The following is a 14,526-nucleotide window of genomic DNA, read 5'->3' on the forward strand; positions in this document are numbered from 1 at the left end:
AAAACCTATGGTAGATATTTAAAAAATAGTTGATCTCATTATGTCTATAGATATGTTCCATTATAGATCTGTTTGGGTACTCTATTTTGAAGATGTTAACTTAATTGTGCAGCTTTATTAAAATGTGTAATGTATCTGTAAGTATGAATTTTATGCCTCTTTACATTTATAGCATCATAACATTATGAACCAAACAAGCAAGAAGCCTCTGAATAAAAATAAGAAGAAGGATAAGACTGAAAAGAAGGACAACAGTGAGAGCAAAGAAAATAGAGAAACACCTCAAAATGATGAGGAGGAAAAATCAGCCATTGATGATGAATCCCAGGGATCTTCACAAAAAGGGAAGAAAGGTAGTTTCTTCTATGCAAAATCTCTTAACTTCATAATTTGTATTTATTTTTCAGCTTCTCCCAGCATTCTTATTTAAAGAACTCACTGGAGTAGCATTACAGTAATATAGTATAAATTCCAGTGTATATGCGTAAACAGACCATAAAAATGGCAGTGTGCTGTTGGCAGTTGTACACCTATGTGATGTGCAATGACATGTATGGTTCTGCAAGCAGTGGATTGGAAAGCCATATTCAGCCTGATAAGTTGACTCAGACATGTTTTCCACTCACTGCTCAGTTGGCCATATCTTCTGCTCTTGTCACCTTGCTTGTGAAGGTTTGTAGTAATTGCCTACCCTGCTAATGTCTTTGGGCTGCAGGTGAGGTTGAAAGTTTCAAACTTTGCTTTGGCAGTTTATAGACCTTTGCAATTTGGGCAGGTAACTTTTCCTTGTGTACTGTTCCCAAAATGAGCTGGTGTCGGTCATGTAGACGAAAGCAACATGGGTTTAGGCTGAAATTTGAAATCCGGCTTAATAGGATTACCTAACTGTTACTGTGTGAGATTTGGTTTTATGTGATAATAACATTAAAGTTTAAAATGTTAAAAAAGTGGATTGAAATTATGGTAATGGGAAAGGTCATATAGATAAGTAAATAACATCATTTTCAGAACTTTACATTATATTTGCATACTATGTAAGTGCTTTTACAAAGAAAGCGTGGCAGTACCTCTACTTCCTGAGCAGTCTGCAAAGAGGTCATGCCAAATCTAAAATTTTGATGAACTTGTATAGTTGTGTGGTGGATAGTATATTGACCAGTGCGTCACAATCTGGTATAGAAATACCCAATGCCCTTAAGCCGAAAACCCTACAAAAAGTAGTGGTTATGGCCCAGTCCATCACGAGTAAAGCTGTCTCCACCATTGAGAACATCTACATGGAGAGTTTCAGGAAAGCAGCATCCATCATCAAGGACACCCACCAACCAGGTCATATGCTCTCTTCTCGCTGCTGCCATCAGCAAGTAGGTACAGGAGCCTCAGGACCCAAATCACCAGGTTCAGAAACAATTGCTACCCCTCAGTCATCAGGCTCTTGAACTTCACTTAACTTTGCTTGCCCCATCACTGAACTGTTCCCACAACCTATGGACTCATTTTCAAGTACTCTTCGTCTCATGCTTTCGATATTTATTGTCCATTTATTTATTTCTGCTTTTTTTTCCTTTTGTATTTTCACAGTTGTCTTTTGCACACTGCTTGTCTGCTCTGTTAGGTGTGGACTTCCATTGATTCTATTATGGTTATTAAATTTATTGAGTATGTCCCCAAGAAAAAGAATCTCAGTATTATATATGGTGACATCTATGTACTTTGATAAATTTACTTTTCCTTTTCCAATTCATTCTTCTGTTTAAATTAAGTGTAAGCACGTACATTTGTGATTTGGTCATTTATGTAACAGCACCAAAAAAAATTCTGGATATTTTATTGAAGGCTAAATATCTTGCCTTTTGCTTACCATGTTATTTATATGTAAATGGACCATATTCTTCTGGGTGGGCAATTAAATTATTCTAACCTTAGAGTGCTGTATTTATTTCTTTTTTTTTAAATTATTTCGGTTTTTTTGCTGATTGCTTTCAGTTTTGAACAGGAGATAAATTCGACTTTAATATTGAGTTACACATTAAAGATATGTTTATGCCAATAATTAACCAAAGGATGATTCTTCTGAAATGTGAACATTCACCAAGTGATTGCAAATTAATTATAATGCTTGTAAGCTTTTATTTTGAATGTAAAATACACATATAATGTACATTCTATTTTAAAAAACATTCTTTCCTCTAAAATGCATTATTTCACATTGAAATTGTTATCTGTGCTTTTTTACGTTGCATTTTATGTAAATATTATGCTTTTGTTTTTTCTAAATAATCTGATAAGTTTTTTAATTCCAGTTGTTTTTATTTTATGCATTGAATTCACCTTGTTACCCACGTTTGATTTATTGGGATTCTATGATTTCTGTTTGTGGTTTTCACGTTTGAAGTTTTATTGCATTTTAACAATTGTGCTTCAACTTGAAGTGTGTTGTTTCTGGAGGTAAAACACTTCCGAAGCCAAAAGATGACCTATAATTCCTTTGTTCTGCAACTTCTATTTGGATACTGGAAAATCATTGACATTAAAACTATTTTATTTTTAAAACATTTAGCCAACAAGCATAAGTGGGTTCCATTACATCTAGACGAAGTGAAACAGGATGGACAAGAAAGGCCTAATTCACGTAACAGTTTGCGATCTCAATCAGATGCAACACGATCAGTCCAAAACAACAAAAGAAATGATTATTCCAGAAGTAAGTGGCTTGCATATTTTTAATTCAGTGCAGTACTTTAACATTTGTTTATATTAGCTGCAAGATTAACAGTCAAACCGATTGATACATGTGTATGTACTTTTATTCTCAACATTTTCAGATGTCAGCAACTCCAGTGTTCCAATTATCAACTGTGTAAGCTGCAATGAGTTTGATTCAAAATTTGGCTTCCTTTTCTATATTGAAATATACATTGCTCTCTGGAACATATTGAAACACCTCCCATTAATCTATACAGGGTTAATTAATCTTTCATCACTCTTTCAAAGTAAACAACCCAACAATATGTTCTCTTTTCTCTGAGAACCAACTGAGGAAAAGCCACTAGAAGCTTAGGGAAAATGCGAGTTGTCAAATGTTAACGATTCTATGGAATGTACGTGTGCTCTAAGTTCATGTCCAACTTCATTCAGCTAAAAATGTAATGTTTTTTCTTATCCTTTTGGAGAGTTGGTCTGCAGATCTTAAATTGAGGCACAGAATACAAGACAATTTAATGAAATTTCACTATTCTCTATTATTTGTTTTGTTTTCTTGGTTTGGAATATTTTGAAGGAGAATTTCTCTTGCTTCAGAATGCTTACTGAATATTTTTAGTATTGGTGGGGGGAGGAATTGTATGATTCAATTCGTTTGTCATTAAATTGATTTGGAAGTACTAAAGTATAACCAGAATACTAATCAAATGGGTATCTTTAACACTTGTTTTTTATGGAACCATTGTTTAAAAAAAAACCCATGGCACATGTTATTAAAGTAATGTATATGTGAGTTTTAAAATGAAGTTTCTGAAAAGTCATTTGGCTACCTGACCAGCCAGGAACAATTAGAGATGATTCACTAAATTATTCTCATTTAAGCAATGGTCACTATAGAAGATGGGTAAAATATCAGAGTAATTTTCTTTAAAATATCTAATTTACTTTCCATGAAGGTTGGCGCCGAGATGACAAACGTGATAGAGACAGAAGAGATGACGCTGATGAAGTTGGCAGTGTTAGGAGCGAGGGTGGTGGTATGCGAGGAAGTTTTAGAGGAAGAGGACGAGGAAGAGGGCGTGGCAGAGGACGTGGTAGAGGAAACTCGCGTAGTAAGTATTTTTGCTATAATTTGGTATTCGTTTTATTAAACAAAAAATTTGCAATTTAAAACATTCGACATATACATGGAGAGATGATCACAGGTGTTGGAATCTGGAACAAAAACATACTGTTCAAGCTGACTGGATCTGGCTGCATCTATGGAAGGAAATCGATTTCTTTGTCAGGAATCTTCATCTGGGCTTAGTTTTGTTTGTGGCCAAAAATGTAATGGTTAGAAATATATAGGTTGATTCAAAGGGGCAATTTTGGTCTGAGGTAGATTGTTCTTTAAATTTGTGGAAGTAATATCGATTATAACAATCTGTTATAATGTTTTTGTGTGAAGTTTGCAATGCAGTGAATACTTTGGTGAAGCTACTTTTAGGACTTTGTATTTCCAATGTTCAGCTTAATAATGTATATTGTACACAGAAATTTGTCCCATGAGCTAGCTGTACAAATAGAATGAGGTGGGAGATGTGTAACAATGAGTGTAAATTCTATGAACATGACTAATTTAGTTCATTTTTTTTGTCTTAAGTGAACTATGATTATCCTTATGGGTACAAGCAATCATATGAGACCTCTGACCAATATATAGCAGAATACAACACTAATATGATGTACTATTACGATGATGGAAGTGGAGCACAGATGTATACAGTGGATGAAACTTTACTGAAAGAGTACATAAAACGACAAATGTATGTAGCAATTTAATTTCTGCTGAACAGTGTTTTCCTAAAGGTAACAACTATTAAGTATTTTAACGCTGTTCGTTCCTTTTTAAAGTGAGTATTACTTCAGTACAGAAAACCTGGAAAGAGACTTTTTTCTGCGGCGAAAGATGGATGAACAAGGCTTTCTGCCTATTTCCCTGATTGCTAGCTTCCACCGAGTACAGGCACTAACTACTGACGTAAATCTTATATTGGAGGTAATATCTTTTTGATTCTGTTATGTCTTTGTAATGAACTTTGTAAATTCTGAATTTTGTTAAGGCATTTGGTCCTTTTGGCTGGTCTAACCCAAGTACGCCCATGATAAACATGAATCCGTCAACCACTATGGCTTTTTGCTAACTCCTAGTCACTTACTGTTCTCTGAAGGCTATCCTTTGGAATTGAAGCTAACTGGTTTTTGGCTAGCTAATGAGGTCAGTTGGAGATGGCAAACTCTCCAACATCACCCCAGTGCTGCCTAGCCTATTTTTCCCCCTGGGCCAAACACAGCTTGACAACATATTGTATGTTACATAGAGCCATCTCCTCTCCATATCCCTGTGATCCTTCAGTTCTGAACTCTTGCATTGGTGATTTCCTTAGTATTGAACATTTTTTCCCCTCTTTGTTAGCTAATTTTCATCTGTATAAACCATAAAATCCTTTCAATGGGCTTTTGGGCATTTTGGGAAAAAGAAAGTATATAGTTGGTTTGTACTAAGAATGATATTGCAGCTGTTGAATTAGTTTTGGAAAATTGACTAAGTGGGTTTCTCTTCAAACTGAATGAAAGGAAAATTGCTGATAATACTCAACAAGTCAGGCACTATCTGGAAAGACGCAGTGTTAGCAGTTCAGGGCAATGATATTTTACCAGAGTTCAGTTTTTTTTATCCCCAAACTTTTCCAGTGTTTTTATTTCAGCTAATTATTAATTTTCACCTAATTTGGGTCCTGCCTTAATATGCAGGACTATAAAATTCAGACATATGTTAAACTATTGCCTTCTAAGGGACAGAGGTTGATGAGAATGTAGGATAGACAGGATGCATTCAGCAGTTGCAGCCTTGCAAAACAGCGTCCCTTCAGGTTACTGTCCACAGAAGTGTTTCTCCTCTAAGTGAAGACTATTTTCAAAGTTTGGTGCACTATATGAACTTATCCAGAGTTTTTGGGTGAGTTTTTGGTCTTGGAACAAAAATAAATAAAGCAATAAACCCACTGAAAGGACTGTGGGGTCAGGATTGAATTTGGGTCACTAGAGTTATGAGACAGCAGTTTTACAAGCGGCACCACTGTGCTACCCACTGCTTTATTCTTTCGCTACAACCTCGTGACTTGTGTTTCAAATGTAAATGAGCTTTTCTTTAATAATGCCTAATTCTATCAGCCTCTAGTACATTCTTTGAAGGCTATCCATGCTCTGTCCACTGTTTATCTTGTGAGATCAACTCTGCAGCACTTTTCAATTGGTGATATACAAGTCAATAAAAAACAATTGACTCCCATCCACCCTGATGTAATCTTTCATGATTTTAATTTCCTATTATCCTTATTATTGGTAGTCATGTATGCCTCAAGTTTCTTATTTGTGGTTTTCATCTTGGGGTAATTAGTTTGGTGTTCAATTTCAGAAATAAAAGCACATGTTCTTTCAGTTGAGGGAATACCTAAAGAAAATAAACTTCAACTTATCATGTCATTGCTCCTTCATTGGGTACATTGTGTATAGTTATGAAAGCATCTTGCCTGTTAAAAGTTGTGATTTTGTCTGGCTCTGCACATCTGGTGACTTCTTCCATATCCCTGTCGCCCACTGTGTGGGGTGAAACAAAAGCTTCCCTTTTAAGTACTTTCCCTCTCAACTAAACCTACGCCTTCTAGGAATAGATTGCCCTTACTTGGTAAGAAGACTATAAAGCTCTATAAAATCATCCATCAGTCCCCTTTGCTCCAGGGAAAACAGTCCCAGCAACATCCTTGTGAATCTTTTCTACGTCCACTTAAGCTTATTCACATCCTTTGTGCAGTATAGTGTCTAGAACTGCACATAATATTCCAGGTGTGATCTCACCAAAGTCTTGGACAGCTGTCCTGTCCAATTGAAGGCAAGCATGGTGTACAGTAAATGATAAGACCCTTGGGAGGGTTGATGTACAGGGGGAAGTCAAGGGGTCTATGTACATAGTTCCCTTAAAGTGGCAACATGAGTAGATAGGGGGTAAAGAAAGTGTACAACATACTTGCTGTCAGTTAGGTACAGAGTATAAAAGTTGGGAAGTCATGTTGCAGCTGTATAAAACTTGGATTAGGCCACATTTGGAGTATTTGTTAGGTCTGCCCCACACATTACAGTAAGGATGTGGAGGCTTTGGAGAGGATGGCGAAATGGTTCACCAGGATGTTGACTGGATTAGAGCATTAGCTATAAGAAGAGAATGGACAGCATCTCTGAAGTGTTGGTGGTTGAGGGCTGAGCTGATTGATGTATATAAAATGATGAAAAATTTCTGAGAGGGGAATGTCAAGTACTAGAGGTGGAAAAATGGAATATTGTAAAAGAATTTTTTTTTCACAGCAATGATAGGTGCCTGGAACAGACTGCCAGGGAGTGGTGAAAGCCTCTGCAACAGCAACATTAAGAGACACTACGCACACAGATGAACATGCAGGGGATGGGACAATTACAAAACATGTACAGCAGATGTATAGTTTAAATTGGCGTGGTCAGTACAGACATTTGAAGACAAAAGTTCTGTTCTGTATTCTATGTTCGAACAGAATTATAATCATAGGACTTAGCATCTCTCCCCTGTTACCCCCACCCCCCAGGAATGCCCTCCCTAAATATTGCCATGTTTCTCCATAAACTGCTATGGCAAATCAGTTTTTCCCTCGTGCTAATGCTAACCAGCAGCACAAAACTAATGGAATTTGCTGGCCTAAGCAGACGGTGGTCTAATCCCTTTGCTAGCTTTTATGATAACTTTACATGTTTATGTTTGTACTTTGAATTGATTTTAGTGATAACACTTCACAGTAGGTCACAATGGGCCATTTTTAGAGTGAGGTATGTTTGTTAGAAATGAGTGTTTGTTAGAAATTTTGATTTTGGTGATATGTTAGCAACCTTTGTATGTATGTATTGAAGTAGTAGTTAGTGATGCCTGTAAAATCCTGAAAGCAGGTTAATGGATGAGTTTTCCACAAATATAAGGTCTGCTTCTGTGAAAATACTCTAGATGTAAAAACGCAAGTAAGCATTGTCTTGTGTAATGCTATTGCCTTGCTCAAATTTATTTATTCAGTTTTAAATCCAATATAGGGAACAGAGACAATGCATAATATTTTCAGCATTGAAATTCTTAACTGCAGTTTGTGAAGCTGCAGCAAAAAATGCATTTTGAAGAAAAAATATACAACATAAATCACTTGACACCTGATGGTAGTGTGCAAAAGATCAGAAATGTGAAAAGCAAAAGTGAGAATATGCATTTGTTCTCATGTTAGTATATTTATTCTGCTTGTTATTTTACCTTGAAGAACTTTTTTTTTACTATCTTTTAACTTGCTCAACAGATTATTCTGAATGACTTAAGAGTTACGATAAGCTTTATTTGTCACAACAACAAAGCATTTAGTGAAATGTGTTTTTTCGACAACCAACACAGTCCTGTGCTGGGGGCAGCCCTTAAGTGCTACCATGCTTTTCTGCCATCGTTGAAATGTAGAAGGAAACCGGATCAACCAGAGGAAACGCACGCAGTCACGTCAAGGACATACAAACTCCTTAGAGCAGCAGGAATTGAATCCCGATGATCACGGGCACTGTAAAGTGATTGTGCTCCCCATTACGCTACCATGTTGCCCATTACATCAACTTAAGAGCATGTATAACTTTGAAACTATACAAAAATATGAATGCCACCCTTTGTTACATTTCTTAAAAATCTTACGTCTTTATTCATGTTTAATTTCATAGGCTTTAAAAGGAAGTACAGAGGTGCAGATCGTGGACCAGAAGATGAGGAAAAAAGAGTGTCCTGAAAAATGGCCAATTCCAGGACCACCTGTTTCTGATCTTCCAAGGACTGATTTTTCCCGTTTAATCAACTGCCCGGAGTTTATACCTGGACAGATGTATGGCTCTCAAACTGGTGAGGATACTGGAATTCTTCCGATTCTGTTGCACTAACCAGTTGTGTGGAATCAGGTTTCTGGGTTTGGTGAGTGTGAATAGAAGACACTCACGACTGGTAAGTGTTATTTATTTACAGGACAAAACAGACACTAAACGTTCAGCTAAACCCTTCAAGTTACACTCAGTTACAACTACTTGTCTAAACTGAGTGCTTGAAGTGGCATGACAGAACAGCTACTAAGCATACAGACAGTGGCAATTACTTATCTAAAGTGTACACCCAAGCCCTCCTTTACTGCAGCACACTTCCACTGTTTCCATGGCACTGGTTGCTTGGTTGCTTGTGGTGACCTGGAGAATGGAAAGAGGCGCCATGGTTTCCGCATGCGAGATTTAAACTCTACCGGCTCCATGACATCATCAGCTAAGCAGCAGCTAGTGGGAAGGGCTGCAATGCTTCTTATGAGGGCCAAGCCCAGCCTCTCATGGGGGAGTGGCTTTTGATGAGCAGGTAAGTTTGACATTTACTGTAACATAACCACTGCACTAACAGATCATTAACTTAAAGGCATGTAAAATAGTTGAATGTCTGTTTCTTGCCTTTCTAGTTTGAACCGATCACTCAGTCTCAATTTGCATTGATCTCAGCTTGCAGTCCTAGTTGTTGTGTACAGTAAAGTTTACTGGACCTTAGCCAGTGAAGTGAGAAGCTTCATTCTAGTGTAAATCAGAAGTGATTTTTATCCTGTAAAAAGTAAGAGTTGGGGGAAAGAGTATTGTCAGATTAGAAATTCTGTCCTTTATGACTCTAGTTATCAACTACCTCAGCATATTGTCTCTGCACCCCCTCTAAAGCTTCCACAGTCTTCCTATAATGATGGGACCAGAACTGAACTTAATATTCCAAGTGTGGTCTAACCAGAGCTTTATAGAGCTGCAATATTGTCTCCTGGCTCTTGAACTCAATACCTGGACATTGATGGCCACACACTATATACTTTTTATCCACCCTATCAACTTGCAGGGCAATGTTTAGCGATCTGTGAATGTGGACTTGTAAGATCAATTTTTCCTCCGCGTTGCTAAGAGTCCTGTTTTTAAAGGTGTGCTCTGCCAAGTTCGTTCTTACAAAGAATTGCCATATTGAACCCCATCTGCTACTTCTCAGCCCAGCTCTGCACCTTGTCAATATCCTGTAGTACACAATGACATCCTTCAGTACTATCCACAATGCCACCAACCTTCATGTCATCTGCAAACTTACTAACCCACCCTTCCCTTCCCTCATCCAAGTCACTTAAACAAATCACTAAGTGCACGGGCCCCAGAACAGAATTTTGTGGAGCACCACTGTTCACTGTCCTCCCGGCAGAATACCCTCCACCTTCCACCACCTTCTACCCTGTGTAGGCAAACCAATTCTGAATACACACAGCCAAAATTCCCGAGATACCATGCCTCCTGACTTTCTGAATAAACCTACCAAGAGGAACTTTGTCAAATGCTGTACTAATATCCATATACATCACATCATCTGCTCTACCTTCATCCATTTGAATTTTTTGAGGAAGTGACCAAACAATCAGGTCACGATACACGATTGTGTTTCTCATAATGCCATGCTGACTCTCACTAATCTATGCTTTGCCAAATTCTCTCTCTTAAGGATCCTTTCCAAACTGCTGTAAGACTCCCTGGTTTATAATTCCTGGGATCATCCCTGTTACCTTTTTTTTGAACGAAGAAATACCATTTACCACCCTCAAATCTTGCGCTACTGATGTGGCAGTGAGGACACAAAGGTGATCACTAAAGAAGCAGCAGTCTCCTCCCTTGCTACCCACAGTAACCTAGGGTATATCCTCTCCAGCCCCTGGGACTTTTCTATCCTGAAGTTTTAGCACATCCTCTTTCTTAATATTCCAGCATATCAGCTTGTTTTATGCTGTTGTCACAATCATCAAGGTCCTCTAGCTGGTGAATACTGAAGCAAAATAATCATTAAGGATCTCCTCTAAATCCTTGACTCCAGGCACATGTTTTCTCTTGTATCTCTGATGGGCCCTACCCTCTGGTCATCCTCACTTGTAGAACACTTTGGGATTTTCCTTTAATCTGACTCACCAGGGTCTTCGCATGTTGTATTCTATCTCTCCTAAGTCCATTCATAAGTTCCTTCCTTGCTTCCTTATGGCTAGAGCCCTGTCTGATCCTTGCTTCCTAAACCTTAAGTATGCTTCTTTCTTCCTCTTCGCTAAATGTTTCACATCTTTGTCAACCATGGTTTCCTCATCCTACCATCCCTTCCTTACCTCGATTGGACTAACCTATGCAGAACCCATCCCAGGTGCTCCCTAACAACCTGTACATTTGTTATGCATTTCCCAGAGTACATTGGTTACTAATTTCCTCTCTAATAGCATCATAACTAGCCCCCCACCCACCCCGTATAAATTCTTTTTCATACTGCCTGATCCTATCCCTGTCCAAGGCTATGGTAAAGGTCAAGGAGTTATTGTCACTAACTTCAAAATACTCACCCACTAGGGGATCTGTAACCTGACTAGGTTCATTGCCTAGATCCAGTATGGCTTCCACTCTAGTTGGCTTGTCTACATATTCTAACAAATTTCGTCCCATCTACACCTTTTGCAGTAAGGAGTTGCCAATCAATACTAAGGAAGTTGAAGTCACCGTGGCAACAGCCCTGTTATTTTTGAATGGTTCTAAAATCTGCCACCTGATCTGGTCCTCTGTCTGTATTGCTATTGGGGAAAATCTACAGAGCACTCCCAGTGAACACTTCCTGTTTCTGACTTCCCACACCGACTCAGGAGACGATCCATGATGTGCTCAGTTGAAAGCACAAACATCTCGGTCACACAACCTAGTGATCTAATGTTTGCTTTTACTGTATTTCTTTATGTTCTCTCCTATTTTCCTTTGCATAAATTTAGATTGTGCCTAGCCCGCAATTTTGCTAATTCACTTTTATTCTCTTCTTTTTATTTGAAATTACAAATTGTTTCACTCCAATGATTTTGCAAATGCTCTTGTTTGTTTTTCTGGGATCTGGATTCCAGTTTAGATGGAACACACCCAAACAGCACTGCACTAGTCCCAATGTATGAATTGTAGCCTCTTTCGCTGAGGTAATATATATTTGTCTCACTGCTCTGTTTGCCACTCTTCTAATTTAATGTAAATGCTATTCACCTGATGCTATAGGTATTTTTCAAAGAGTGATATTGCCACAGGTAACTAATGCCTCACCTCTAGCTTTTTGAAAAGTCTCCGCCTAGATGAATGTTCAACTATCTTGTATCCTCATAAGTAGGAAATATATTGTCCCACATGCACAGCCTTCACCTTTGCTGATGCTCATTCACTAACTTAGCTGGGTTAGGTTACCCTTTGTGCGTTATCAGTCACAAATGTGTTTGTGATACAGTGCTATTTGGGTGTGTTCCATCCAAACTAGAAAAAATGGGCATTTTCAAAGGCTTTGAAGTGTAAATTGCAGAGGGGAGCACATTAGCTGTGCTTGGTGTAAATCTGAAAGGCCAAGTGAAGAATACATCTAACCCCTGGCCTTACAATATTTGTGTTAAATCCAGCAGTGGAGCAAGGTGTCTGAATGTGTTGTTATCTGATCTGCTTTTCCATGGCTTTGACTCCCTTTAGCCTTGGTATCATATTCTTTGACCATTCATTGTATTGCAACATAGAATAATTTGATAAATTTTCTTGGTGAATTTCAGAATCTGCTCCTAGTTCCCCTAGACTGGGAAGTCCTGTTGATGTAAAGAAAAATGTTGAAGCCAGTAACCTTCAGACAATGTCTAAAGGACTTTCTACAAGTTTGCCTGATCTGGAATCAGATACTTGGATAGAAGTGAAAAAGAGACACCGTCCATCACCACTCAAGGTATACCTAGATTTGCCCTGAGTCACAAGGTGTAAATTTTATTGTAAGCTGGCAACACAATTCTGATGAAATTATATATTGTAATTAAAAATAGTGATGTAGAACTTGAACCAAACAAAGCTCATTTAAATTGCTTTCTTTCTTTCTAAAATACTATATTTAGACACATTTATTTATCCATGCTGATGGTGCTAAGTGCATCATGTAATTGCAGGTGTAAGATTTACTTTTCTCTTAGGTTTGTTGTTCCTGCTGTGCATTCTCCTCACTACTGCTCCCTACCCACTTCTTGTTCACTTTTTATTATTTATTTGCTACTCCATTTTTTAAATTAACCTCTCAAGTAAAGCTTGGTAGGCATAGCATTCAGATATTATTGATGGCTTTTCAAAAGAGAACGTGTACCTTCCTTTCCTAAAAATACTCTTACCCCCACTAAGAATCTGCATTGATTCTTGTAGATTTGTATGTGCCTTGCTGTTGGAAGTGACACAGTTCATCAGTCCAATTGTCTTCCAAATACTGTGTGGGCTGTCATTCTTGGTGCAACTTTTGTATATGTCCTCTGAAAAAAGCAGCAACATTTTTGAAGTAGAATTATGTAGTCAGTTCCAATATTAATTGAAGCAGTGTCCAGATACAAACAATAAACAATTCATACTTCCCCCCCCCCGCAAGTTAAACTCGCTCTGTTTTGCTTTCCAAAATTTACAGTGCATCTTAAAAAGGAAATTAATTGTTTCATTTGCTGATTTGAAGGAAAGTGTGTCGACCAAACTTCAGCAAACTCACAAACAAGAGCAAGAAGAGCAGGAGGAACTGGACTTTATGTTTGATGAAGAAATGGAACAGATAGAGGGTCGCAAGAATACCTTCACTGATTGGTCAGATGATGACTCAGACTATGAAATTGATGATCATGATGTGAACAAGATCTTGATTGTGACTCAGACTCCTCCTCATATGCGTAAACATCCAGGTGGTGACCGTACAGGAAATCATGTTTCGCGGGCAAAAATTACAACAGAACTGGCAAAAGCTATCAACGATGGATTGTACTACTACGAACAGGACCTCTGGATGGAAGAAAATGGACCAGAATACTCAGTGATAAAGGTGAGCCACCACGAGTTACTGTTTGTATTTGTTAGTTTGTTAGTGACCTAGGATAACTAATGCTAAGATCATAAAGAACTATATGCTTCAAAGTCATATCAGATATGAAAACATTACCGTGTAGTGGTTTTTAATTAATATATGTTGACCTACGCTTGCACATACTATGTTCCTCTCTATACCGTTGAATTTAAATCTGTCTTAAACTAAGATTAGCAAGGTGCACATCCTTTTAATGGGCCTTTTGTTGCTTATATGCTGTCTTGAAAGGAAAACTCTAAAGATAGGGCATAAATAGAACAAATAAGTCATTGAGACTTTGGGCGGGCAGTACTAATTAGGGGAATCTAAGTCCATTCAGTGGTTTAAACTCCCTCCTCTGCTCATTTCTTTGTAGTTTCTGGAGATAGTTATTGTGGTGGGGGTTAATTATAGATATTTTTCTGGATTCCCAAAAAGAATAAGCACATATAATTTGCTAAGGTAGGTTCAGTGAGTCTATTTTTCCATTTCAAAATTGTTGCATTGTTGGGTAATATTAGTTGATATTGCTGTCTGTTTTCATAGAAGCAGGGAGCTTAACCCTTTGGCCAGTTGTTTTTCTCTCCAGATGTTAGAACTTGCAATTGATTGTTAGTGTTACACTGTCACTACATGCTTTGCTCCTTTGTATGTTCTTTTTCTGAAATAAGGTGCTATACATCTACAGTGACTTTACCTTTTCTGGAATATCTCCAGTCAGTTCCCACACCTGTCACAACTGAATTGTCAATTCAGGAGAAGTCTACTCCCATTTACTTGATAGAACCAAC

At 37.9% G+C, this 14,526-nt stretch overlaps 1 protein-coding gene across 7 annotated transcripts in view; it reads left to right on the plus strand.

Moving 5' to 3' along the window:
- Positions 1-14,526, plus strand: part of LOC134345622 (la-related protein 1B-like) — a 61,461-nt gene that overhangs the window by 23,626 nt on the left and 23,309 nt on the right. For all 7 annotated transcript variants that reach the window (XM_063046570.1, XM_063046569.1, XM_063046571.1 and 4 more), the window contains exons 5-12: positions 173-353; positions 2,561-2,704; positions 3,660-3,815; positions 4,349-4,511; positions 4,600-4,744; positions 8,512-8,686; positions 12,432-12,598; positions 13,358-13,714. In XM_063046570.1, coding sequence (XP_062902640.1) covers positions 173-353; positions 2,561-2,704; positions 3,660-3,815; positions 4,349-4,511; positions 4,600-4,744; positions 8,512-8,686; positions 12,432-12,598; positions 13,358-13,714 — 1,488 coding nt within the window. The remainder of the gene's footprint in view (positions 1-172; positions 354-2,560; positions 2,705-3,659; positions 3,816-4,348; positions 4,512-4,599; positions 4,745-8,511; positions 8,687-12,431; positions 12,599-13,357; positions 13,715-14,526) is intronic.

This window comes from Mobula hypostoma, chromosome 4 (genome assembly GCF_963921235.1).
Source record: "Mobula hypostoma chromosome 4, sMobHyp1.1, whole genome shotgun sequence".
NCBI lineage: Eukaryota > Metazoa > Chordata > Chondrichthyes > Myliobatiformes > Myliobatidae > Mobula > Mobula hypostoma.